The sequence below is a fragment of the Diadema antillarum genome, unplaced genomic scaffold (assembly GCF_040938485.1).
Source record: "Diadema antillarum isolate AM-2024a unplaced genomic scaffold, OU_Dant_1.0 scf00000029, whole genome shotgun sequence".
NCBI classification, from domain to species: domain Eukaryota; kingdom Metazoa; phylum Echinodermata; class Echinoidea; order Diadematoida; family Diadematidae; genus Diadema; species Diadema antillarum.
The window spans coordinates 1179043-1204862 of NW_027270918.1; the positions used below are offsets into that span (position 1 = coordinate 1179043).

Sequence of the window (25820 nt, forward strand, 5' to 3'; positions counted from 1 at the left end):
TCTTTATCTGTAATCTGTACGAATGAATTTGTAAGATCGCAACTGCTGTTTTACATTTTTAACAAGCATGTCGGGGAAAAAAAAGGGACCAGTGAGAATCGAACCTGTCATCTACTGCTTTCAGGGCAGCGACACTACCACCAGGCTATCCCTGATTGCCGGCTTTGACACGATGAACTTGAAACAAATACCCAAGGTCAGAAATTCTGACATATATGTTACATAAAGTCCAAGGCGGACAAGTCATATTAAACGAAAGCAAGAGATTGTAAAGCAGAGGGGTGAAGATTTAGGTATGAGATTTCTCTTATAAAACGAAATTTGTAAGACCGCAACTACTGATCTGCATTTTTAATATATATGTCGGAACAATAAAGAAACCAGTGGAAATTAAGCGTTTCATCTACTGCTTTCTTAGCAGCGGAGACAAACTGAAGAAAACTCACACCTCAACCCGGCGTCACCCCTCTGCTTAATAATCTCTTGCTTTCATTTAGCGTTTAAGTTCTTCATAAATACACGTGTAAACAAAAAGTAGGTACAAATGAAAATGCAATTTTTGTAGTTTACAACATTTTTAAAATCTTCGAGCAGAATGGTAATTCGATAAATATGCTATGATATATAACTTATTGGGATTTAGTCAGTCTAAACTGGGCTAAGCCTTTACAAACGCCATATTGATATTTTGATAACAGAGAATGTTATGTTTGCGTACAATGGAGTATATTCACTGTGATCACCAGAGGCAATAATTATCATATATCGAAATAAACCAAGATTCCATTCAAAACTGTGTGACGTCAGACAGAGTGCTGGCTGCTGATTGGATGGTGAAAGCGATGATGGCCATCTGCTGCTCCACGGCTTTCCATCTCGTGACCTGGTCGGGATCGTCGTCGATTTGGTACATGGCGTCGATCAGGGCCGGAAAGGCGTCTCCGGCGTATGCATTGAGGCTACTGGGTGCATACACGACATGCCTTAATAAACAGGACCACGAAAAGGGAAAGTGCGTAGTTATTATTGAGGGCGGACTACATCAAGTCGCATTGCCACATCAATAAGGAAAATTTAACCACCTGATTGACAATACTTTGTAATCGAACAAATGAAACGAGGATGATTTCTACTGTCTCATTATTTCTCATGAAAAAAAAACCCCCTGCTTATCATATTAACTTTTAATGAAGGTAAATGAATATCATTTACATTTTCTTCGTACGATTTCAGCCAAGAACACATTTTGTTCATACCGGCCCAAGTTATTGGAATTCATTGCATTCCGATATCAAAAATGCCCCCTCTATACTCATTTAAAAGGAAACTGAAATTTGTTCTACTGCAATCTTATAATTCTACTGATTTGAATTAACCAGTTGTTATAACCCTTTATCTAAGAAAAGAACCACGTATAGATTGCTACATATATTCTCTTATCATTATACAGCGTCCTCATGTAATAAAGCTAGGATATTTCCACTATTACACAGTATTCATCGCATAATCGGGACAGGTTGGGAGTAGCAAACACGGCCCCTTTAAGCGAGGTGCCCAATTTCGCGATGAGTACTCACCATACACTAACGGCATATGACATGTACATGTAGTGCACACGCACACACACACACACATGCATACTGACGTACTGTACATGTACATGAATACACAACACGCTACCCCTCGGCGCGACCCTCCAGCTCTCCCTGCATTCTCGCAATGATGTAGAGTAATCGCAACCGGGTTCGATTCTTCTGTCAAACACGCGTGTACACGTAATCAATGTCAGCTCATAGTCTAGATTCATAAAACGTTACGTATTCGCACATACATTGAACCCTTCTCATCTTTCACGCTCTCCCTCCCACTCTCCCCCATTTCACTGAATACGTAACTGTTCATAGCCCTCATTTCAATCACGTAACTTTTGCCCAGTCACATCTGAGGAAGATTGTGACGTACACACAGATCACAGTGTACAGCTGTATTGAAAGTTGAAACCAAAGACAGTAGATAACAAGATACGAAGGCGCGCGATAACAATGGACTTTGCCCTCAGAGGGTATGACTGAGATTAATAAACAACGCACACAGCCTGGGCTGTATTGAGCGAGGCATGTTTTTTATTGGATGTGAGTCGAGTAGGAATTGCAAGCGAGCACATGGCTTTGCTTATGTAGGGGAGAAGAATGTTCGCGAAGGCATGTGCTTTACAATGGCATGGATACTTATACACGGCGCTTTCGTGGCTATGCATGTACATGGATGGACGGAGGTCAAAACACACCAATTCGAAGCTTGCTTTGTAAGTTTGTTGTAAACGACAACTGATATGGAATATTTGAAATATTGTTGTGGTATTTTGGTAGATTTTTTGTGTAAAATATTAACAAAATCAAAGATCGCTTGAAGAAAAATTGTCCCGTTTATCAGAGGTCCCCGCCCGATTATCCAGTGAAAATAACGTGCGTTGGAAATGTTTCTGGGAAGCGTATATCATTTAAGCGAGGATCCCGATTATCAGATGCCCGATTATGCGATGAATACTGCTATCTCTAGTAGGCCTACATTGTTCTTTCTCGCGTCACTCTCTCTCTCTCTCTCCCTCGACATACTTCCGACGAGATCGCGGTCTCTGCTAAATGTTTTTGTATGTTTTGTTTGTTCCGTTCTGTTCTCGTACTGTTATGTTAGTTTTGTCTCATTTTGTCTCATCTCATAGTCAACTCTCTGTTGTACTGTTACTCCTATTTCAGTCCCGTTTCATGTTTTTACGTGTGTACATGTGTCTGTTTTGTTGATCTGTCTCTCTAGTGGGCTTCAAGACCTTCTCTTTGCTTTCAACTGATGTTTTTCTTCTGAGGGGCCCACATTCTACAAGCCTTGTCTTTTTAGGGGGTCCCTCCATTTTTCGAATTATCCATAATGTTAACTTACTTCAAATCACTTGAGTTTCATGATAAATGTGTAATTACTGCAAGGTGCTACAATCATTGCATATTCTTTTCATCCTACATAGTTTTACGCACCTGATTTTCTGTTACCAAAAAAGAAGAAGTGATGTTTATATGTTCTTGTTGAAAAATGAAATAAAACATTGAATTGAATTGAATTGAAATCCTCGTATGTTCTTTCATATTTCATAATATGTTTCTCCTCAAATGTTTTTCCTTTCATCTCAAAAAATGATCTTAAAAAATGTTGGAAAGCTGAAGTCTCATCCCATCCGAAACTATACCATCCCTTTAAAGGGGATGGCTAGTAACTGATCAGTGGGAATCAGTGGGAATACTGGGGGATGATCGTTCCAATCCTTGTGGGATTCATTTAAGATTACATTATGTATCTATTGTTGTGTGAAAATTATTTGCTTCAGAACGGTCTCATATTCAAGTAATGTGCAGTTTAATGCCCCGTCACTGTACAGGCATGCTAACCTGGAAACGATAAACTGCACATTACTTGAATATGAGACCATTCTGAATCAAATAATTTTCACACAGCAATAGATATATAATGTAATCTTAAATGAATCCCACAAGAATTGGAACAATCATCCCCCAGCATTCCCACTGATTCCCACTGATCAGTTACTAGCCATCCCCTTTAAAGGGATTCTCGAATATATATATTATTATACAATCGAGCAAGCCTGCTCACTCCGTGGATCCCCTCGCTATTTGGTCTTTAAAAGTCCGGAAGTACTTGCACGTTTACTTGTCAATGTTTGTACTGCGCATTTTAAAACGGAGAGGCATAAGCAACGATAAGCATTGTAACGGCACATTGTAAATGACCACTTTTTTTTTCTCGCAAGAATAAAACTTTATACTAGTAGTTTCATAAATAGCAAGTCTCGTGGCGCTTTATTGCACAGACCTTTCTATAAAACCGAGGACAATCAAATACAGCATAAGAAAAATGAATTTATTTTCTTTGGGGGCATATAAAGGAGGTCAAGATCGCAATACACACACAGAAAACCTCATTATGAAATATCGAGATGACTGCAGGAATTGAGTCAAGCATAGAAAGACAGGTTTATCGTTCCATAGCATAGATATATAAAACACTCACCTAAGCCATTTTCTGTTAGGGAGCCCAGCAGGATCGATGAAAGCTCGCTCGAGTTGAATCATTTGGTCGTTGACCCGTCTTACAGCACCGGCACTGTCGCAAGAATGAAAATCACTCTCATTTTACCTCACCATAATGATCGAACGTTCATTCCAGCATGGTCATTTTTAGTGCAGTCCCCGCCTTATAATTCTGACTCGATGAAACTTGTGAAGTGATTTTGTCAAAAATTATCTCAAACATCTTGATCATGTCAAAGAGCACCTTATTGATATACATATGATCAATTTCTAAATGAAATCCGATCAGTTGTAGCCAATAAATATCAAAATCATCAACTGACGTTTTCTGCTTTGAATCTGAAGTATATGTAATATAATAATTACATTACTGTAACATTATTCGAGAAAACTTTCTATTCACATCCTTTTTTAAGCTTAACCAACCCTAGTTTCAGGCTTTACTAGATATGCAGAAAATAATCACATCATTGTAATATATAAGATATATTTTTTGTAGCTACAAATAACCTTAGTTTCATGTTTTCTTGAAAATGCAAAAAGAGCTGAAAGTGGACAATTTTGGGTTTCATATAAAAGTGAAATAAATTCAAAATTTTGGGTTTCATACAGTGAAATGAATTCAAAATATTTGTGCACGTGACTTTGAAGTCACCTGACTGCTAAGAATACAGTCTTATGGTATATAGTGTATTTTATATACCAACGGTCAAGTGATCACAACTCCCTTGGCACTGCTCAACCTTCCTTTAGCATTAACCAAAGTTTAGCTATGTGTTAACACTCGAATAATTTCAGGCATGTTTCTTTGCTTGAGAAAGGAAGAAAAAATACTGAAGTTTAAGAAATAATGTAGACATTTGCTGCCGGGAGATTAATCTTAATTCGATATGACAATTCTTAGAACAACAAAAAAAAAAAATTCTTGAAGAACATTAACAAAAACGACATTTCACTTTGTTCGACCTAGAAAATTATGTTTTAATTATTCATGAGGCCAATAATCAGTTACATTATAGCAACCTTGAAAACTACTGGTCTGCTTGACTTAACTTCACTAGATAATATTTCATTACAATGATTACTTAATTGCTGAATTCAGTTTTGGTTATCATTATCATTATTATTATTATTACTATTATTATTATTATCATTGTTATTATTATTATTATTGTCATTATCATTATCATTATTATGGAAAATCTCAAAGTGCTTACTCGCTGAGATCAATCTCCTCGAGACTGTTTTCAAACTCTTCTGCCGAAGCCGTAAAATTGGACAATGATGAATACACGTAATCTGTGGGAGCCAAAGTAAAGTAACACAAAACAAAGATTTTGAAGTCTCTTCATCATTACGATCCAGACACCGTCTGAAATGCCGTGGAAGAGCATCATTGTTTGCACTTTGTGTGTGTGCGTACTTTTTTTTATTTTTGTATCGTCTCAACTAATTATGCAGATTTGTCATGTCCGCGTCTGAAAGTCAGTTCTTAGCAAAATCAATGTCCTTTTTATTTCTTTGAACTGTTCATTTAACATTTTTAGGTACTATCATAGCACTTTTTAAAGAAAATTCCAAAAATATTATTTCATATGAAAAGTTCACATCGTGGACTTTTCATTGCAATATGTCAAGGGCAGGGTAATATCATTCCCCCTACTTCCTGAAATAGGTAACTCTAGTATTCTTTCATTATGCTAGAAAAGTGAAAGAAATTTTGAATTTTCTTTATATTTTCTTCATATGGTGGTGCATATGTGATTTCATGATCCGTAATAATCTTCTAATTTAGCAATCTCCTCACCAAAACTTCAAAAATTCATAACTTCTGAACGGATTGACATTATTTTCCTCAACTTTCAATGATGTATTCTACTGATATTTCTCTATTCAATCAATCAAAATGTATGTGGGGGTTTCACTCTCTTTGAATGGAAATAGAGACAATCCCCTTGTGACGTCAAATGTAATGACATTGCGTAGTGACAACAATTCTATAGCTTCAATCAAATTTTAAGAAATAGTGTGCAGTCAAAATCTAGACCTTTTTAAAAAAAAAACTGTTTAACTTCTTTGTATTGTTTGAATGTTTGTATGGTGATGTAAATAAGAGTTTTCGATAACACTACGAATACTTAGTCCTTAAAAGAGATATTGTAATGACGAAAGAGAACCCAAACAGGAAGAGATTGAAAGAGGGAAGGGACATAGAGGGAGTGTAAAGGGAGGGAGGGGGTGGTGATAGTCAAAGGGTAGCGATGGGGTGAAAGTTGAAATTGGTTTACTTCTTACCTTGCAACGGCTTACAAATTGATTGCTTATAGGAAATGCAGCATTATTTATCTTAACATCTCCTCTATTCGGATTGTTTAGAGAACGGTAAACGTCACCGCCTGTTCGTACCAAATGTTATGTTTCTTGCTCCCATCTTTTCTCCATATTCCCTGTGCAAATTATCGATCGACGACGTCAGTTTCTCTGCATAGTCGATACAGCCAAACGGCAGCACAACGGAATCCGCGAGATCTCGCGAGAATTCTAACATCACTCGGGCAACGGCCTGGTGGCGCCAAAAGTTCCAGTCGATGAACGTCTTTACGAGATAAAACGTCTCGTATACAGAGTGGTAGACGGGGTACGAGGAAAGTGACATAGTCTGAAACAGAAATGCAAGCGCAAAACTTTTAAACTATTTACAATGACAATCTCAAATTTTCGACCCTTTAAAACTTAAACCTCTCGTGACCTTCAAAACTATGGTCATTATTAATGATATTTAACAATGAAAGCAACAATGCCCAACATGTTTCTTGTTACCATGCTTTCTACAGCAGCCATTCTCTGATTTGGCTCCTTTTGAATTTACATAGTTGGTTAGTATTACCAACTAGTAATACTAATAATACTAAAAGTAATTCTTACATCTTTGAGAAGTCTATTTCGCAACAGATAGGGATTATGTGACATTCCCATTCACGCATTCTGATCAGTGAAACTAAATACCGATGGTAACGGAGTTTTTTTGTTTCGTTTTCATACATTATGTTTTGTTTTGTTATGTTTTTTGTCGATCCGAAATTAAACTGCATGTTCATGTTAGATAATCTTCTTTTTTTCAAGGAATAAAAATGTGCCAGTATAAGTCATAAATATGAACATACCACAACATTGTAGTAATAGGAGACGTCGGTAGCTGGGATACCAATGCGGTACATGAAAGGGGCGAAGTCACTCCCCGAACCCAGTACACGAACGCTGAAGGATTAAAAGTGAAAAGTGAATACGGGGCTGCGTTCTTGAGGACATCTAACGCGGGGAGTCCTAATGTCACTGTGGAAATTTTTCCATACTTCACTGTTCATTTTTCGTTTGAATTCTTATGCATTTTCTAAGGGTCCCTTAAGGTACAAGCTTTGCTTTTTAGTTTCCATTTCCATTTCCATTCTCATCTAATATTTACTATGCATTATTATGTACAGTATATACAAAAAAAAATATAATTATGTTTTGTTCAATAATTTTGCTACTCATCTTCACATGTATATTGTTAGATTACGTATTCGCAATCATTACAACTGTGTTTTGCTTATACATAGTATATAATATCTGTGTTTGTCTGGTGGAAAAAAAATGTAACTTTGAACTTTGAATAGAATTACTGTAATTGTTAATATATACGCACAATCAGAATAACCACATGTTAATCCTAGTTGCTCTTATGAGTTCAACAATATTTTACCTTGTGGACATTATATTTTTAATCGTCTTTACATTTACAATATTATTTAATATTTCTAAATGATGTATTGTTGTTCCACATCTCAAACATGAATGAAATGATACTATCGACAGAGCATAAGACAAAAATGATGTCGTAATCAAGAAAAACGACAATTTTACATTCTACTGTGTAGGGAAAAAAAGACCAAAGCTTGTACCGTATGAGTCTCTGGACTTAAAAGTCTTATTAAACGAACAACGTATTCCAGGGAGTTAAAAAGGGAAAGAGAAGGAAAAGAGAACAATAAGATTAAACAATGAATAAACATCATCATCATGCCGAGATAGCCACCTGTAATACCCGTACAAATATTCTTTATCACCCAAGATTCATAGTTACGTAAAGATATTAAAAGTACAAATGGTCATACATCTAAAGACCCAAATTAATATGTCGGAATGTGCAATTTATTGATGAAAAAAGTGAGCAAAGAAAATGGGATTCTATGGGGGTTCGAACCCGAGACCTCCGTATGCTAGCCCGGTGCTCTACTAACTGAGCTATAAAAAGCCCTAGTACAGTGATCGTTCCAGTAATTATGAGGAAAAGCCCTCAGCCCGGCAAATAATTTCTCACTAGGGTCGATTGTTGCCCCCAGGCAAGCGCCTACGCCAGAGATCATAGACTGTCTGCTCGCCTGTCTCCCCGTCAGGAACCTGGAAAAGAAGCACCAACAATTATATAATGTGATTTCATGCAGGGTTCGACATGGACGGTGTAGTGGTCCGGCGGCCCTGGGCCACCTTAAGATTTATGTCGGGCCACCAGATATCCAAAAAGGTTATCTTTTGGTGGTCCGATTGGGCAGCACAAATACCACCCGGATCGTTACGTTTCCGTTTATTTCGGGCGGATACATTTTTCCCCGAGCCACTAGAATTTAAAATTTTAAGATTTTCATCGGGGCCCGACTGTGCCACCAGAGAAAAAGTTAGTGTTGAGTCCTGTATGGTTTATATACTGCACTATAAATCTCATTTATATACAGCAAACAAGCGAATTAAACCAAACCGAGTTGTTGTAACTCTGGAACAATCTGATGAACAGGATTCATTTTGTTTCGTCTTCTAAAAGAATCGGGGAGATTTGTGTTCAAGCCAATGTGGTAACTTTTGAAGCTGTTAACATGGTTAATAGACATCATCTACTTTGCATGTTGAAAATGTGATTGTTAAGGACAAGTTTACTTTGATATACATGTGGATTGAGTGAACACAGCAATACCAGTAGAATATAAAGTATCAGTATCAGTGACCATTGGACTTTTGAAATTGGGCAATTCGTTCAAAAGTAGTGATTTCTGCTGGGTGAGAAGACTACTACAGTTTGTGATGCCCCATGCGTAGAGCAATAATAAAGAAAATGCAAAGCGAATTCCACAAATTTTCTTTTTTTTTAAAAGAAATTTTGTTGACTTGTTACGTTGATTAAGGGTGATATCATTCCCCTTGCCTTCTGAAAGAGGCGAATCAAGTACCATTATGCGAAAAAAGTGAACAATTTTGAATTTTCTTTACATTGTTTTGTTTTCTTTAACTGTAGTCTGTAGTATGTCTTCTTTATCCTAAAGCTTCAAAGAGTCATATATTTTGAACAGTCTGATTTTCCTTGCTTTGTTCTACTGATATTGCTGCATTCACACATTTGATATCTGTTTTTATACAGCAGCCTGTAAATATTTCAGAGATCTTGCTAATATTCTTCTATCAAAATTGATGTGCAGCATTTTTGTTACATCTTACTTGAATGTAATATTCGTAATGCTTGTTTACGTCTACTCCAGAAAGGCAACTTGAACTCGGGGCGGTGTGTCACCGGAAGTGTTTCCCTTTGAAGGTGAGAACGTAAAGGTCATGTCGATTTATAGTTTGAGGTGTGATAGGTTTTGTTGCAAACGGTATACTGGTGACATGGGCTATTCGTTGATGTGAGCCAGACCTTTTTAGTGGCCTCGAAGAGCGCCCTCTGTAGGAGGGGTGTGGTCTTGGCGAAGAAGGTGTAATTTCCTCTCACAGCGCTGTCCGTGTTAATGTAGGCCACCGCACGCTCACCGAGCACCTTCTGGTATTCCTGTGTCAGGGAATATCAGAAGTTGACATTTTGAACTGTTACAGCCGTGTCGAAGGATGTGATATGATAGTCTGCAACTAGCATACTCAAATTGAGTGATGCTACAGGGTAATGAGGTAGCTTGTACCAATAAGGTACTAGTAGACTAGATACTAGAGATAGTTAAACTTGCGTGCATTTCTTGTTATTACGTAAAGTAATCCTTGGTAAACTTTCTGGTCGTCAGAGCAATCCTTGGTGTAAAGATATATGCAAAGGGAAACATTACAACGGAATTTGAATACCGGAACAGAAGAACAGTAAATAATATACGAAATACATTTAAAAAGGTCATTTGTTTCTTTCAAAATGAACGATGCAATGTGATGATTTATGGAAATGAGTGAGGGGTACAATATTGTATGACATTACATTTGTTGGGCATGGCAAATTTTTTGAATTCCCCACAGAAAAAAACTTAATATTTTTCTTATAAAATGATTCTTAACCCTCTTTATGGTTATTCGAAAAAAAAACCTTTACTTTCAAGTGATTTTGAATCACCCTTAGAATAGGACGTACTGAAATACTTTGTAGGGCCTATACTTTCTGATATTCAGTCCAATAATAGATGAATCGACCTCTGAATGAAGGCTATAGTTTTCGCAGCATGAGTTTGTCGCTAAATCTTCAGTTTTGCTCTTTTCCGTCAAACTAACATGTCCGTAGAATGTAACACGGGTAACTTTTAGCCATTCTCACCTCTACGAACTCAGTGGATCCGATGAGGCCGTACTCTTCAGCTCCCCAGCTGCAGAACATCACCGTCCGCCGAGGGCGCCAGTCTTAAAGATGATTTAGAAGGAAGAGAAAATTAAAGCGAATAGATGACCATTCGCTAACTTCAACGTGCGTCGAGAGCCAACATCAAACTTCTTAACAACTCTTTCAGAAGACCGGTTGCTTGTCAGCATAATTATGCTAATTTAGTGTCACTGACGTGAAAAGGGATGGATGATCTGCGAAGTTTCGTTGGAAGAAGCATATTATTCATTTTAATTTCTGAGTGTAACGGCACTTTGTAAGCGGAAAAGTGTCGTGCATGATCCCTATCATCATACCTATAGGAACTTTACCTACATGTATTTTCGAGGATCGAGTTGCGTTAATTGTTTTCAGTGCAAGTGACAATGTTCACATAAACTACTAAAATTACTTTTAAATGTAGGTTAATACCTTTATAGACCTTTCAAAGTACGGAAAACACGAAGGAGAACAATGCTAGAACGTACTTTTCTTCAGCATCTCGCCGTAGACACGCGCGCTCTCCATGAGGACCGCTGTGCCACTGGACGGGTCCACGGCCCCGTACACCCAAGCGTCTCTGTGGTTGCCTAGCAGCACATACCGATCTTGGTATAGGTAGAAAATGGGCTACTATTATGGCCTTTTAGTATAACTATAGTACTGAGTACACTTGTTTATGCAGACTGTTAGAAATTGTCTTGCTGGGATTTCTTCAGTTGATTAAAGCGTATATCATTCATACTAAACGTTGTGGTAAGGACACAAGTGGTTAATTAACGTCGATTAGAGACGACAAATTATGACGTCAATGTATGAACAGACATCGAGAAGGCTCTCTTCTTGTCATAAAGGGCTGATGCGAAATCCTCAAAGGCAGGGTTTAACTTATTAATCGTTGTGAGTGCTGATTGGCCCACTCTTGGAAAGCCCACAGCGTTGTACGTACTGTCGAAATTCCCTGGCACAGAATAATGGTCAAATACCTCATAGTTGAGTTTGTCAACCTATACATGATCTACTGAATGAAATTTGTGTCAATTTCTTCATACAAAGAATAAGTGAATACCATATAGTCTTGAAATCAAGTATGGACTATACCTCATGACAAACGACGAAAGTCTGTAGTTTGAGTTAAATGACCAATGTAAATGCAGGGCTGTCTAGCAAAAACGATACCATTTGCAAAAAAAAGAACAACTATAAGACAAGATGGAGACTTGTAAAACGAGCGATTTATCTGGGAACGTCATCATTTTGCTTTACTTCGCCTCACTTCTGCTCTGCTCTATTACTTTTGATCGGCAAATCAGTAGCCTAGACAGTTTTTCAAAATCAAATTTATTTATTTCCACATCTGTTGGAAAACTCTTCTTGAGACAGTGGAATTGGTTTCACCCGTTTTCGGAATTTTGTGCGTTTTTGCTGTAGTGGCGATCAAACGGTTAGTGTTGAGTGTTTTATGACGAAGTGATTTCACGGCAAGATAGAGCCTGAACCCCACTCACCTGGTTCGACTGCTCCCTTGATGATACCAATGACGTCATAGGTGGTTCGAATCTCCCTTGAGGTGTGAATACTCATCTTTACCTTCCTTTTAGACAAATCAAGCGTTTAAGTTAGTAAACAACGAATTAATCCTTGATTGATAAATTGCCTTACATCGACGTATATAAACAAGCACCGTATTAATTAGCGTTTTAGTACACGTAGTATAGGCAAACCATGACTAAAACAATCATTGGCATACATACTCTTGGTGTATTCGAACCTATGACCTTCTGATCAACGGACAGGGCAAGTTTTCTTTTCTTCTTCTTCTTCTTCTTCTTCTTCTTCTTGGCTACCACTTGAATACTACATATTTACGTCGATATAGGGGACGTTGTCTATCAGTTGCACTAAACACAACTCAACGCAAGAATTTGCTTGAGTTGAAGAAATCAATCTCATACACCATGATGATTTTTATGATGATTACATCTTTTGCTACGTTGAGTTGAGCTTTAGACTGAATGTCGTGTCATCCTTCAGAGTGATTTATTCATTTTTCTTTTTCATACACGACAACCGACGTTTGGGATTAATTTCACCATCCAACACGATCACAGTCCGAAGGAGAGGGGCAGCCTTTAATAACTGGTGATGGTGATGATCCACAGCATTTGTATGGCGCCAGATATCTGTTATAGAAACATTCAAAGGCGCAGACTTCTCCAAAACAATTAGATGGCCCATCCGGTCTCCTTTTACCATTAACGAACTTTAGATCTGCGACGCGAGTGCTAGAGACAACGCTAAAAGGCTATGAAATGTTGTTCCGCACATGTGCGAGACAGCTGTTTCCATTGTTCAACCCAATAGATACTGCGTTGCCTAAGTGTTCGCGTCGCAGGTCTAAATCTTATGGTGGTCCTGAAGTACGTGACCCGGGACACAAACTTGGCGACCGGGGACACGAACTTGGCAACCGGGGACGCAAAATTCGCGTCCTGTGGTCACGAAATTCGCGACTTTGGACCACAGGACGCGAATTTTGCGTCCCCGGTCGCGAAGTTCGTGTCCCGGGTCATGAAATTCGCGTCCCGAGTCACGAATTTGTCGTCCCAAATCGCGAATTTCGCGACCTGGTCGCAAAATTAACGCCGCACATGACCTCTTGTCGAGCGTACTTCAGGGCCACCATAAAATCTCGCAATCGTCTTTTACACTTCTTAGCACATCCTGATGGACACTCACCTATCTGGGTTGGCAAACCCGGGCCCGAATCGGTAGGTGACGTCTAGGCTTCCTCGCCAGTCTCTCGGCACTTCGTCCCCAGTCATCTCGCTGTACAAGAGAAGGACGGAGGCGGGAAAGGACAAAAGAAGGCTGAACACCGACACGACAAAGACTAGTCATTACATGCGAAATCATTACGCCATCCAATGGAGTGAAGCCGTTCATCTATCCCAGCCATAGTTTGTTTGTTGTGGTTTTTTTCCTAATTAGTCCAACGAATAAGGAATGGTCAGTGTGTTCGGCCTGAAGTTTTCACCTCAAATCTGGAAAATCGTGTACGTAAGAGGAGTATAGAAAATGTGTAAAACACGATTGCACTCAAGTGATAGGACTTAGGTGCTTTCCATAATATTCCCCAAGACAAGTAATTTACTCACACCTTCACATTTTAAAAGTAAAAGAAAAATACGGTACTGTCAGTTTTGCATCACGGAGATCCCAGAATTTTCTGTCTGCACACCTGGCAAAGGCTAGTTTAAGTAACTGCCTGTGAGAACTGGACGGGACAAGTGTAGAGTCTAGGATAATTTTAAAATCTTGCAGGATCAAATTGAATATCCTTATATGTGTTCTGAGTGTTGATTTTCAAGGAAACCCCCATAGCGTTGTATACACCGTCCAAAGTCATGTCACAGCAAAGGGTTAAAGTTAGTTTGGGAGGATCTCATAGGCTAGTGTCTCCAAGACGAACCGATCATCCTCTATCAGAAGAGGGGGGGGGGGGAGTGAAGAATCAAATAAGATACTCTACTTGATGTTCATTACTACAAGTAGTAGAAGGAATCATGACAACGTGTATCATTCCTGACAATGCTTATCATCCACGACAAGGGTGGGAATAATACAAGCAACAGCGTCAGCTACGGGCAGCACTGTCAGTTTGCGTCACAGATTCATGATCGTGCAGGTGCTACCTCAGCAGACGCAGTGCGTCTCCGTAGCCGATGGGATGGGCTGGAATCTTTGGAAGCGCCGTCTCCTCCTCACGGATGCGGAACATGTAGGCTGCGGGATTGAGAAGTGAGGGTGATGTACGATAAGTGTAGTTGATTTTATGCAATATTTGGTTCAATGGTAAGATGATAACAGAAGATGGGTTATTAAGTCTCTCAATGTTCTGAAGTTTGATGTTAACCTGTCTAATGCACCATTCGGAGGGGCATTTTATGAAGTGTTTTGGTCGACAAACTTGTAGGACAATTAATTTGCTCGCAGCCAAACAGATGCAAGGATTTCGGTAACTTATAGCAGTTTGTCAGAAAAAAATATATATATCTGACAGCACGATTCACGAAATGCACCCATTCATTTTTTGTGGAGTTCAATGGTTTGCTTGCTTGTTTGTTTATTTCTCTGTTGTTGTTATTCATTTTTTGTTGGGAGGACATTCATTCCATTCCATACATATATGTTCTGTTCAAGCGTTAAGATTTCATCGACATTGACTCTACGTTTTCCAATCGAAACTTCATTGCTCTGCCTCGAACCCGATAAATATCTTGATATTAACCATTGTCGGTGAATATGCTACATGTATATCATGTGTCGCGCTAAACAGTAAGTGGTGTTGGGGTTGCAGATGCGATTATTTTATAGATGGTCAATTGTCACTTTTCAATGATCTGTGAATGAATGGTGTACACAAAGTATCTCTGAATTGTTTGAACCCATATACGAGGAAGAAGACCGTGATCAGATAATTGTTGCGGATACACCAACCCTCAAAAAAAAAAACAACAACAAACAAACGAATGAACCTGGAGGTCATCTGTTTTATAAAATTGACCGAAAATTCCCTGAAATATATACAGCTAAACTGTGCGCTGCCTGGTTTACAGGATACATGGGTATGGAAAATGGCATAACTCAAAGGAAAATATCCATGCAGTCAGTTAAAAATTATCACATGGCAATTAACCAATCAGATTGAAAGATTTCCCTTACCCATTTTGTTGTGTGTAATTTTTTTTCCATTAAGATGCAGCTAATTATGAACCACTCTTCACGCGATTCATTACATCATCAGTTATCATTGTTAAAGGGGATGGCTAGTAACTGATCAGTGGGAATCAGTGGGAATGCTGGAGGATGATTGTTCCAATCCTTGTGGGATTCATTTAAGAGTACATTAAATATCTATTGTTGTGTGAAAATTATTTGCTTCAGAATGGTCTCATATTCAAGTAATGTGCAGTTTGATGTTTTCAGATTAGCATGCCTGTACAGTGACGGGGCGATCGTTAACGATCGCCCCGTCACTGATATATTATAATGTACTCTTAAATGAATCCCACAAGGATTGGAACAATCATCCCCAGCATTCCCACTGATTCCCACTGATCAGTTACTAGCCATCCCCTTTAAGTTCATGTGCCCTATATCACGAGCGCATAAAATATACGTACGTTTCGCCGGATACCCGGGTGTAACCGGATCGCCCTTAGCATCACTGACGTGAACGTTTCCACGCTGTGTTCCGGTATCCGGCAGCCACCAATTATCCGGATAGACCGATATGTCTCCATCGATCGCGTAATCGGCGGGATCGGAATACAGGATGATACCAACGGCTCCTGCTGTCTGTGCGTTTAGCACCTACAGAGGAGCGTACATGGTAATGATCTAACCAGCTTGACGTTGGTTAGATTAAAATGTGACTTACATGAACCAAAGAAAAACATTACAGACACATGCAGCCAAAATGAATGACATATCATAATAATTCAAAAAGAACTAGTTAATAAGAACATGATCAAAACCAGATAAATTACAAAGGAATGATGACTTCTAGAGTAACTGAATAATCAAATATGGCGTAAAAACAAATGTGAACATTACATTCGTCTCAGACAGGTGTACGTGGTTTATATGTGACTTTCAACAATTTCCGAATTTCTTTCGATGAGCAGAACCATAAGCACAACGGAGTCAAACTAAATAAGAGTTTAAAAAGAAAAACCACAGTAATAGTGACAGAAACACAATTGAGTCTTTCTCTTTTACCTTATTCCCGCGAAACACCTTTCCGTATCTAGCAATGGCGATGCAGCCTGTGATGTTGATATCAGGCCTATTCTTAGCCAGCCAGTCGAAGTCTTCTGACCGTGCGTAGTTTACGTATACAAGGGGACCCTGCACATTGCATGAATCATCGAAAGTAATCGATCACATTTATGGCAGGATCGGCGATTTCTCACTCTGGTACATGCACGAATGGAGAAGGTTCAGCATATCTTCAAATATTTTGCACTCCAGTTGACTTGCTATTCTGAATTTACTGTCAAACGAAAACACAGTGATACTAAGAAATACATGTAAGTAGTGTCCTTCAGAATGAATTCTTCAAGGTGTACATTTTGCTAATTTTTCTTCAAAGTGCATGCATTTCTTTGACAAGCAGGAGAAAAATACCCTTCTTCGTAGGAATAACAATAAAAAGAAAAAGAAAAAAATGTCGATATGAACTCTAGAGAAATAGTTAAGATAACAGAACAATTTTTGAGTGTTTTACTATTTTTTAAACACTATTTCGAAGTTGGTTAATGATAGATTTGCATGCAGTTGGTAGAATGTTAAGGGCAGTGACGTAAATTTTCCTTATGGAACTGTATCACCTTCTCCGATCTTCCTTTGCATGCAACTTCGGAGAGGGAACCACGATCACCAAACGATTGTCGACCAAAGTACAATTAAAGATTTCTCTAATCGAAAAACAAACAAACAAACCAAAAAGTAACCCTACAAAACAATTGCCACATTGATACATCGCACGGTTTTATTAGAGTCATCGCTGTGATTCTTTGTTCCCATGATCTCATTCATATCTTAAAGTTTAAGTGTGAAGTTGCTTCTCGCTTGAAAAGACTTCTAACTCATTGGATAATTATTTATCATAAAAATATATATGAGAAGTATTTTGCATGACCCTTATAAACACAGTGATTATTTAAATGGGACATTATCACATGTAGCCATATCAATTATTGCAAAATAATCAAGACTGACGTAAAATGATTCCATAGGAAAACACATAAGCTCACAGCAGATTAAGATTTTTTATTTCTCAAAAGAAATGGCGAAAGATCGGCTGATGAAATAAAAAATCTCAGAACAGAAAAGTCTTATTTACCTCTGGCTCCCCTTTTGCCGAGTAGGCATTGAATGGTGGGACGACATCCGGGTGATCATCTTCGGGTCGAAGAATCTCCTCTTGCAGAGCCGTAGTGAAATTAACCTCTCCATTCTCCGTTATCATCACCTGGTAATGGGGCAATATTACGGAGAGAGTAAGAAAAGGCCTAGAGCACATACGAACTTGTCTCGGCAAACAATATGGAGCTTTAAAAAAATGTTCTGCTCATGCACATGACCGTTTATAAAAATCGATCGCGTCGTTTTTCGCGAAGAGTTGTGGGTCATTTTAGCGTCCGCACAAATTCACGACGCAGAGACTTGATGCAATGATGACGAACGACATAGGGGGCTCCATTTAGTTTGTATAGGCTGCGTATTCGGGGAAATCTATATAGAGCTAATTTGCAACTGAAATATCACTCTGAATGCTTGTATTTCTTCTTATGTGACTGTTTATACTGCTTTGTTCATATTTCTCATGTAAGGGACCCCTCCATAAAACAGCGCTGTTACTATAGCAGCGCTGAGTAGGGTCATCCTTCCGTTGAAGGTCTATTTTTATGCAATGCAATAAATCTTTGTTTGTATATCTTTTCATGACGGAAGATAAATACAATACAATACAACACAAGACAATACAATACAACTACGACGCAGGGAAAGTGGAGAACGGTCAACGCACTTGTCGCCTTAATGTTCGCGTCACAAATCTAACGCTCCTAAATGATTCAGATAATAACAGACATGGAAGGGAGCATGTCTAGAGTGTCCAATCCCACAGGGATTTAAAGTTCTCTGTCAGACCTCCGCTAAATAACATTTTATAAACTCCCGGAAACGGAAGTAATCATCTTTATATTGATTGTTAGTCAAACTGCACATCTCCAGCTTGACATCGTTTTCGTTTCATCTTTCAGAAAGAATGTTTTCCCATGTGAGAACAATCCCCAAGAATCGTCTTCTCATGGAAGAAAAAACCCACAAATGGTGCGATATCTCGCGATCATGACTATCCTATTGCTCGCGTATGCCCACTGCAACTAAATTGACAAATCACACTTCATCGAGGCAAACAATCATCGATTATTCATTGTTTTTTGTAGAAGCTATGATAAATAAATGAAAATGAAAGGCATACATGCTTGGGTAGGACTAAAAGCAACAATCTCCTGATTACTATTTTATCATTGCCACAATTGTCACAATGATGTCGAGGAGCTTCTTACTTTCCCGAAATAGAGTTTCACATCCCGACACCAAACGTCATCATCCTCGTTGTGTACAATATTATTATGATTGATTTTTTTCCCTTGCCTTTTTTTTTTTGTTGCTCTCCGTAGGTAAGCTCGCATATGTTTATATATATATATATATATATATATATATATATATATGAAGAGCTTGATTCCAAAAGGCGCTATCATTTGTTACCGTGGTTCTTCTATATAAATGTTTAATGATTAAAAAGAAAACAACTAGAGCAAAGGGAATGGTTGCATACAGATTTTCGAGTGTCTTACTTTGTTCGGATTATCCTTATCCGGGTAGGCTAGAAGAACCTTGTAGTCGAGTAACCGAACCGAATCGAATCCGTAACTCCTCCATTGCTCTACCAGCTTCTCAGCATTCTCCTTTTCCGCTGCAGTTCCCGCCATGTGAGGACGGCTGGTTAAGTCTCTGCAAAACACCGCAGAATACAAATAGCTGCTCTGTGCTTTTTTTTAATAGTTTGAAAACATGTTCCATTTACACTCAAATCTATGTTACATCCCATCAAACAGGAACCGCAGAAGGTCAAGAAAGTTCATGTCAGTTTGGCTGATGAGAAGTTCTTCGCATGTCAAGAAACGATACACAATAAGTGTATGATATTGACAACGTTTCTCGCAAGTGGTATTTCATTTCTGCCACGATGTACATGAATTTTTTTTTTTTTTTTGGGGGGGGGGGAGGTAAGATCTTCGGGGTCTACTAACACTTCTTAATTCAGGTATTTTGAGAAATGTTGTAAGTGTTACATAACTAGTGTAAATAATGTGTCACGCCGAGCATGATCATAACATGGGAGATAGATGGCGTTAGCCACTCTAATTTGTCATTTGATAATGTATAAAATGAATTGTCAATTATCTCCTGTTCCAGTGTGTTTCAATAGAGGAGAGCGTCCTTGCTGTGTACCATGCGGTATTATATTTATACTAGCGGAATATACCAAAATACTTGTTTACATGATGGAGGAAAAGGAAAAGGTTTATGCCCAGATTCAAGGAGAGCTTGGATGTTTATTAGACCACAACTGCTGCCATTTTCTTGTGTGACAAGGGTAACAAATTCGGGAACATCAGATAATTGCTTACATTTGCACTCAGGTAAGGATTATTATGTAGGCCTGGGTAGCCAGACTAGTAAAAGCTTTTGTTTGGCACACTATCTTGGGGATAAGCAGGGAATAAAAACAAACAAACAAACAAACAAACAAACAAACAATGTGCATAATTGTTAATCATGTCAACAGCACCTGGTCCCTCTTGAATGTTATTCTTCTGTCACCGAGAGCCAGATAATTTGGTAGATGACAGAAATACCGTTGTCCGCCTTGCCCGCCTTGGACTACTTTAATAAAATAACAATGTCGGAATTTTAGAACTATTGTTCCAAGTTCATCGTACGTGTCTCTGCCGGCATCCAGAAATAGCCTGGTGGTAGTGTCGCTGGCCGGAAAGCAGTAGATGACAGATTCGATTCCCGCTGGTTCCTTTGTTTCCCGACATGTTTGTTAATAATATAGAGCAGCAATTGCAATCTTACAAATTTCATTTGTACAGAGGGCAGACAAAATTGAAGAAAAACTCATACCTCATATCTTCATTCCCCTACTTAACAATTTCTTGGTTTCATTTGATATCATTTCCGTCAGTAATTATGGTTGACTTCTCACTTCGCCGATTGTATACTTGGTTAATTAATTGAGTCTGTACCTTGGCAGCACGAATCGACACTCCCTATCTTTGCAGATTCCTTTGTGAGATTCAAATCATGATAATAGTTCATATGGAGAACACCTAAAGAAATGAATGACATCATTTCAAAGAACTCTACAACTCACAATGATATAGGTCATGACAGTGATGATAATAAGTATAATCAACATATTCTAATGCAATATCAAGACTTCTTCATATAGCTTGTTCGGGGAACGAGCAGCTAGCTAGAGTATGAATGTTCAAAGGGACTTGATTTAACAGAATAAAAATAACAGTAATAACCACTGGGGCAGCTATTCATGAGCAAAATTCTTCTGACAGCACACTACCTCACGGACCAACCTCAAGTTATTTTCTATGTTTTCCGCACCGCATTCGTCGATCATCAGCTGTCCGATGTCCACATTTTCGACGACGGAGAGGGAGGGACAAGCATCGTCTGCGATCCCGAAGTGACCTATCAGAATACCGATGGCGAAGAGGATCAAGGCAACGACAATCCAGATTATGTAAACGAAGAGAATATTGTTGCCTTGGATAATCTTGATATCGCTTAAACTGCTCCTGCTGTCATGCATGATGTTATTTCACTATTAAAATGTGTCTATCTCAAAACGTGTAGAAGAAGCAACTAATCACTCTACTTCGTCGGTGCCAAACTGTGGTACAGCATAATACACTCTTGACGATTAGCGAACTCGAGACTCCAGTTTAGAAATGAGTGCTTACATCGTATGGACCAGGCCTCCTTGTAAGGACACAGTGTTTTTTACCCACGATGTCCCCGTTCGACCCAGGTGTGTGAAATAATCACTCGTTTTGATAGGGTATAAATGGTAATGGCCGGCTCGCAGTGGGAGAACTGTGCTAATACTGGAGATACCCGATTGCCCTGGTTAAATAAGACAGCATTGTTACATAACACCACCACCTCAAGCCTCGTTGTGCCAGTTCCAGGCTTACCTTCGAATGTTGACTTTCGACATGTTCGAAGGGAGGTTCACAGTTTGAATCCGGCCGAGTGCTTGCATCCTATGGACACATTGTTTTCACCCACAATGTTCCGGTCAACTCAGATGTATGAAAACATGATCCGTGGTTATACGAAGGTATCATTTTATGGCAGGTTCCCTCTGGAAGAGCAGTGTTATCACTCCAGATGCCTGATTACCGTGGTTACTAAGTAAATGAGATACCATCATTACACGACACCCACATCCTCAAGCTTGGTTGGGCCAGTCTGACTAACCGTGGAGTTATAAATGTCTTCTTCTGAAGCTTATTACGGTAGGTCATCTGTTTCCCCATCCCTACTTTCCCTCTTGCTTTGGTATTGGCTCTCCCAATCATAATAATCACACAGTAGAATTCTTGTCACAATCTCTCTTATATTTTGCATTAGTCACTCCTTTTATCATTTTTTTGTCCGTAAGTTGTCTATTTTCAATAAAGGTGTTGTTTTCTCTGGGACTGTATCCCTTACAACTCCAGGGGTTTCTATTTTTCTTCATAAATATGAAAAATTATGCTTGAATAGTTAATTTGCCTTTAATACTTTCTATGTCTTCTGACTGATTTGATTCATATGTTTAAGATGCGTAATACGAGCATTGATAGATTTGAGTTTTAACAAGAATGAGAAAGAGAGAAACAAGTGTTAAGGGGGTTCCTCATCAAGGAGATACGATAGCTTGCGAACGAAGTTAATTTGGGGTTTCGTCAGGGTTCGTAAACAGTTGCAATTAAGTTCACATACATTTTTTTTTGTGTGTGTGTGCTACAGAAGTTTATAGGCCGGTTCAATTTTTTTTTTTGAATTTATTTTTCTGCAAGCATTTGTGTTTGCAAAACAGTAACAAACCTTTGCAAACAGTCGTAAGACGTGTCTCTGAAGTACTTTTTGATTTTCTAAGTTCTTTTTGATTCTCGAAAGTGACCACGTTTCAGACGGACAAGGACTTACAACACAATCACAGCTGGCCGTGGCTTGTATCTCAATGCAATGGCCAGCCTCACACGAGGCTGTCTTTTTGCCCTTGACGGTCAAAAGGTTTTTGTTTCATCTCCATTCTGTCGGTTGCTCTTTCTGTTTTTGTTTTTTTATTTCAACGGACGGGAAATCCAAACCGGCAGTTGTATCTCACGTGACGAAACGTCTTTGGCCAGACACAGCTACATTAAAATCCGTCAGGACCTTCTTCTATGAATTGAACCAGCTCCCTGTATTGGGGGGGGGGGGGGGATAGGGAGGGAACGACTGTGAACTCTCGTAAATAAGTTTCATCATATTCATCACTCATGTACCTCATCAGACGTTCTCTTGGAGATATTGACACCCTCCCCCCCCCCCCCACTAACGGATGTTATCAAAATGATAACGCATACGAATAGTGGTAACCTTTGACTATCTGTGTTACAAGGCCATTTATAACTTTCAATATATTATACGATCTATAGAGTCACATACAATTCCAGTCAAAATATATATCCCGCGTAAAAACGAAGGAAGTGAAATATAATCACGCAGTAATTTTCGGTGACGCAGAAAAAAAAATCACCGAAGCGGTAAAGCACCAGTGCCTCCTCCCCCCCCCCCCCGTTTCCCACCCAACAAGACCAGACCATTAAGGTTTTATAGCAACACACCTAGCACCTGCCAAAGCTATGGGCACGCGAACGAATCGCGAAGGATGCGAATGTTGATTAACTGGCAAAGCAAAACATTCGTTACGTCTGACAATGTCAAGGCCGTGTCACACCATTCCGGGCAAGCCTTGCCTGCGACTTGTGAAGAACAATTTTTACTACCCGGAGGTCCCCGTAGATGACCCGCGCATGACAGTACCTAGCACGTATCTCAACCGTAGTCACCCGGGGGTGCGCACGCAAATCTTTTTACCCGCAACCATGTTTAGGCCCTGTCACACCTTTCCGGGCATGCTAATGTCATTCAGAACTGAAGATCGGGATCTTTGACGGCGGCCATATTGGAATTCAAAATGGCGGCCGACCCCGTTGTCAGACCTCTTGGATCCGGCAATTTTTGAAATCAGCGCCTCAAAATACCTCTATATGCAAAATTTTATTCTTTCCGCCGGATGTTAGCATCTTTTTCACATATCTGCCCCACTACGCGGGCTTGTTGTGTGTGGGGATTTTCCAGCATACCGGACAATTTCTGAGGGCGGACAAGGATTTGGGCGAGTCAGAGCATGTGTCTTTACTTGCTGGACGCGTTCTACTTAAAAGCTACTTACGTATATACTGTGTGACCTGTGTACCAGTCGCGTGGGTGCTGACAACTCAGTGAAGGAATTCCTCTGACAGTTGTCTGAAGGAATGGCAGAAGTCCCACAGAATATCATTATCTTGGCTGCATACGGGGACTGCAAAGTACCTGCGTGGGAGTTGCCTGCGAGGTGCTGCCGCTAAGGGCCTCCTACTGGCGTTCTGCGTGGACCTCTCCGGGCATCCCCGCGACTCACCCGGAAAAAAAAGTTTTGGTCATACTCAAGACTTGGCTGCGATTAAATGGGACTTGCATGCGCACCTCAGGGCAACTACAGGCGAGATACGCGCTAGGTACTGTCAGGTGCGGACCAATTGCCGAGAGCAAGTTCTTTCCCCGCAAGTCAAGCCGCAAAACTTCCCAAAATACGGTATGACAAGGCCTTGAGCATGCTCAAAACTTGTTCCGAGTGAGTCGTGGGGGTTCGCTCGCAGAGGTACACGCAGAACACCAGTAGGAGACCCGTACCGGCAGTACCTCTCAGACAACTCCAACGCAGGTACTTCTCAGTACCTGTAAGTCGCTCGTAACAGAAAATAACTGGATTGGTTTCAAAGCTCTCAGGCAGGTCACACGGAATACACGCAAGTAGAAGATAAGTGGCACGCGTCTAGTAGGTAAGAAACAAGTGCGAAACTCGCAAACATTCTTGTCCGCCCGGGGAAATTCTCCTGCGTGCTGGAAAATCCCTCCTCGCAACAAGCCCGAGTAGCTTTCCCGGAAAGGTGTGATCGAGATGACCGAGATGTCTGACGTCATACTGACTTTATTCAGAAAAAAAAAAACACGTCTCCGAATGTTGGACTTTGCAATTTTCTTTTCTACATTCATATCCTTCGCAAGTCATACACGTGTACCGTGAAAAAAAAGGGCGTTTCCACAGAGTAAAATAAGTAAACCTTTTAGCCTGCAAAAGATCGCTGAGCTGGAGCAGGGGTTCGGGAGTGTCTTCAACTGCTCGCTGGCGCCGATTTTAGTTAAGGAGGAAATTGATTATACAATCTTGAAATATCTCCCCACCGTTCTCAGCATCCTTGGTCATGTTTTGCTTGTAATCTGTTCTAAAAAATGTATTCAATGATTTGTCATATGCACAAGACCTACCAAGGAGCTACGCGATGTTCGCAAAATCTTCGAGAAAATCTAAACAAATCCCGACAATTTGGTTAATGTCAACCAATTACAGTGATTACGCATCAACGTTCGCCCGATCATTTCTCGACTTCTTGAAACATTCTCAAACTTTGGTACATTATATGGGGGCAGTTCCGTACCATGCGACGTCTGACCACTATAAACCCCTTGTTCGAGGTGACTGAGTTCATACTAACCTAATTTCATTTTTATTTCATTTACTAGTATTCCGTTAACTGTAAATTACAGTCGTAACAAACATCTGCACATCAAACAATAGTTACTGAAATTTTTGAAAATCCATATGTAGAAAGTGAAATTTATACAACAGTAACAAAATACGCGAAAATCCGTCTGGAATACACACACAACACACATACGCTCGTTCTGTGTGTATGTGTCTTTCTGTCTGTCTGTCTGTGTCTCTGTGTGCCGACTTCTTTTTTGAGGACCACCCCACAAGCAACTGATTTTCTGTAAGTTCCCCAACATGTTATCTAATTTTTCAAATATGATTTCGGTGTACTCGAGAGTCATTTAATTGAATTTTGTGACTTTTTTTTTTGGGGGGGGGGGGTTAACATTTTGTTTTGAATTTTAAAAATTTTGTTACGATATAATTGTTATTGTGTACATGTCTTTATGATTTCAATTTGTACCGAACCTAATATATGAAATTAAATCAAATTAAGTCACTTTGAAGTAAAACACCTTGGCCATGAGTTTTAGCGAGGTCAAAACGTCCCCCAAACACGCGCTATAAA

General features: G+C 39.5%; 1 protein-coding gene across 1 annotated transcript; it reads right to left on the reverse strand.

The window, feature by feature from the left end:
* Positions 1-787: 787 nt before the first annotated feature.
* LOC139739493 (N-acetylated-alpha-linked acidic dipeptidase 2-like) lies at positions 788-21211 on the reverse strand. Its single transcript, XM_071650100.1, has 17 exons — positions 20976-21211; positions 19170-19326; positions 17645-17773; positions 16519-16647; positions 15921-16110; positions 14430-14520; positions 13474-13563; positions 12243-12328; positions 11223-11342; positions 10693-10775; positions 9820-9951; positions 8458-8537; positions 7262-7355; positions 6504-6756; positions 5315-5396; positions 4078-4170; positions 788-983 (listed from the first exon to the last, which is right to left on the reverse strand). Exons 1-17 carry the CDS (start codon positions 21209-21211, stop codon positions 788-790), a joined length of 2241 nt encoding a protein of 746 aa, XP_071506201.1.
* Between the last annotated feature and the right edge of the window lie 4609 nt (positions 21212-25820).

Bases quoted from the DNA above. Each gene is read 5' to 3' on its own strand.
- LOC139739493 (XM_071650100.1), bottom strand. From the start codon at position 21,211: ATGCATGACAGCAGGAGCAGTTTAAGCGATATCAAGATTATCCAAGGC. The intron at 14,521-15,920 runs GTACGTATATTT...TCAATCCCGCAG, and splicing joins ACCCGGGTATCCGGCGAAAC to CCTACATGTTCCGCATCCGT. The intron at 10,776-11,222 runs GTACGTTCTAGC...ATCATCTTTAAG, and splicing joins CGGCGAGATGCTGAAGAAAA to ACTGGCGCCCTCGGCGGACG.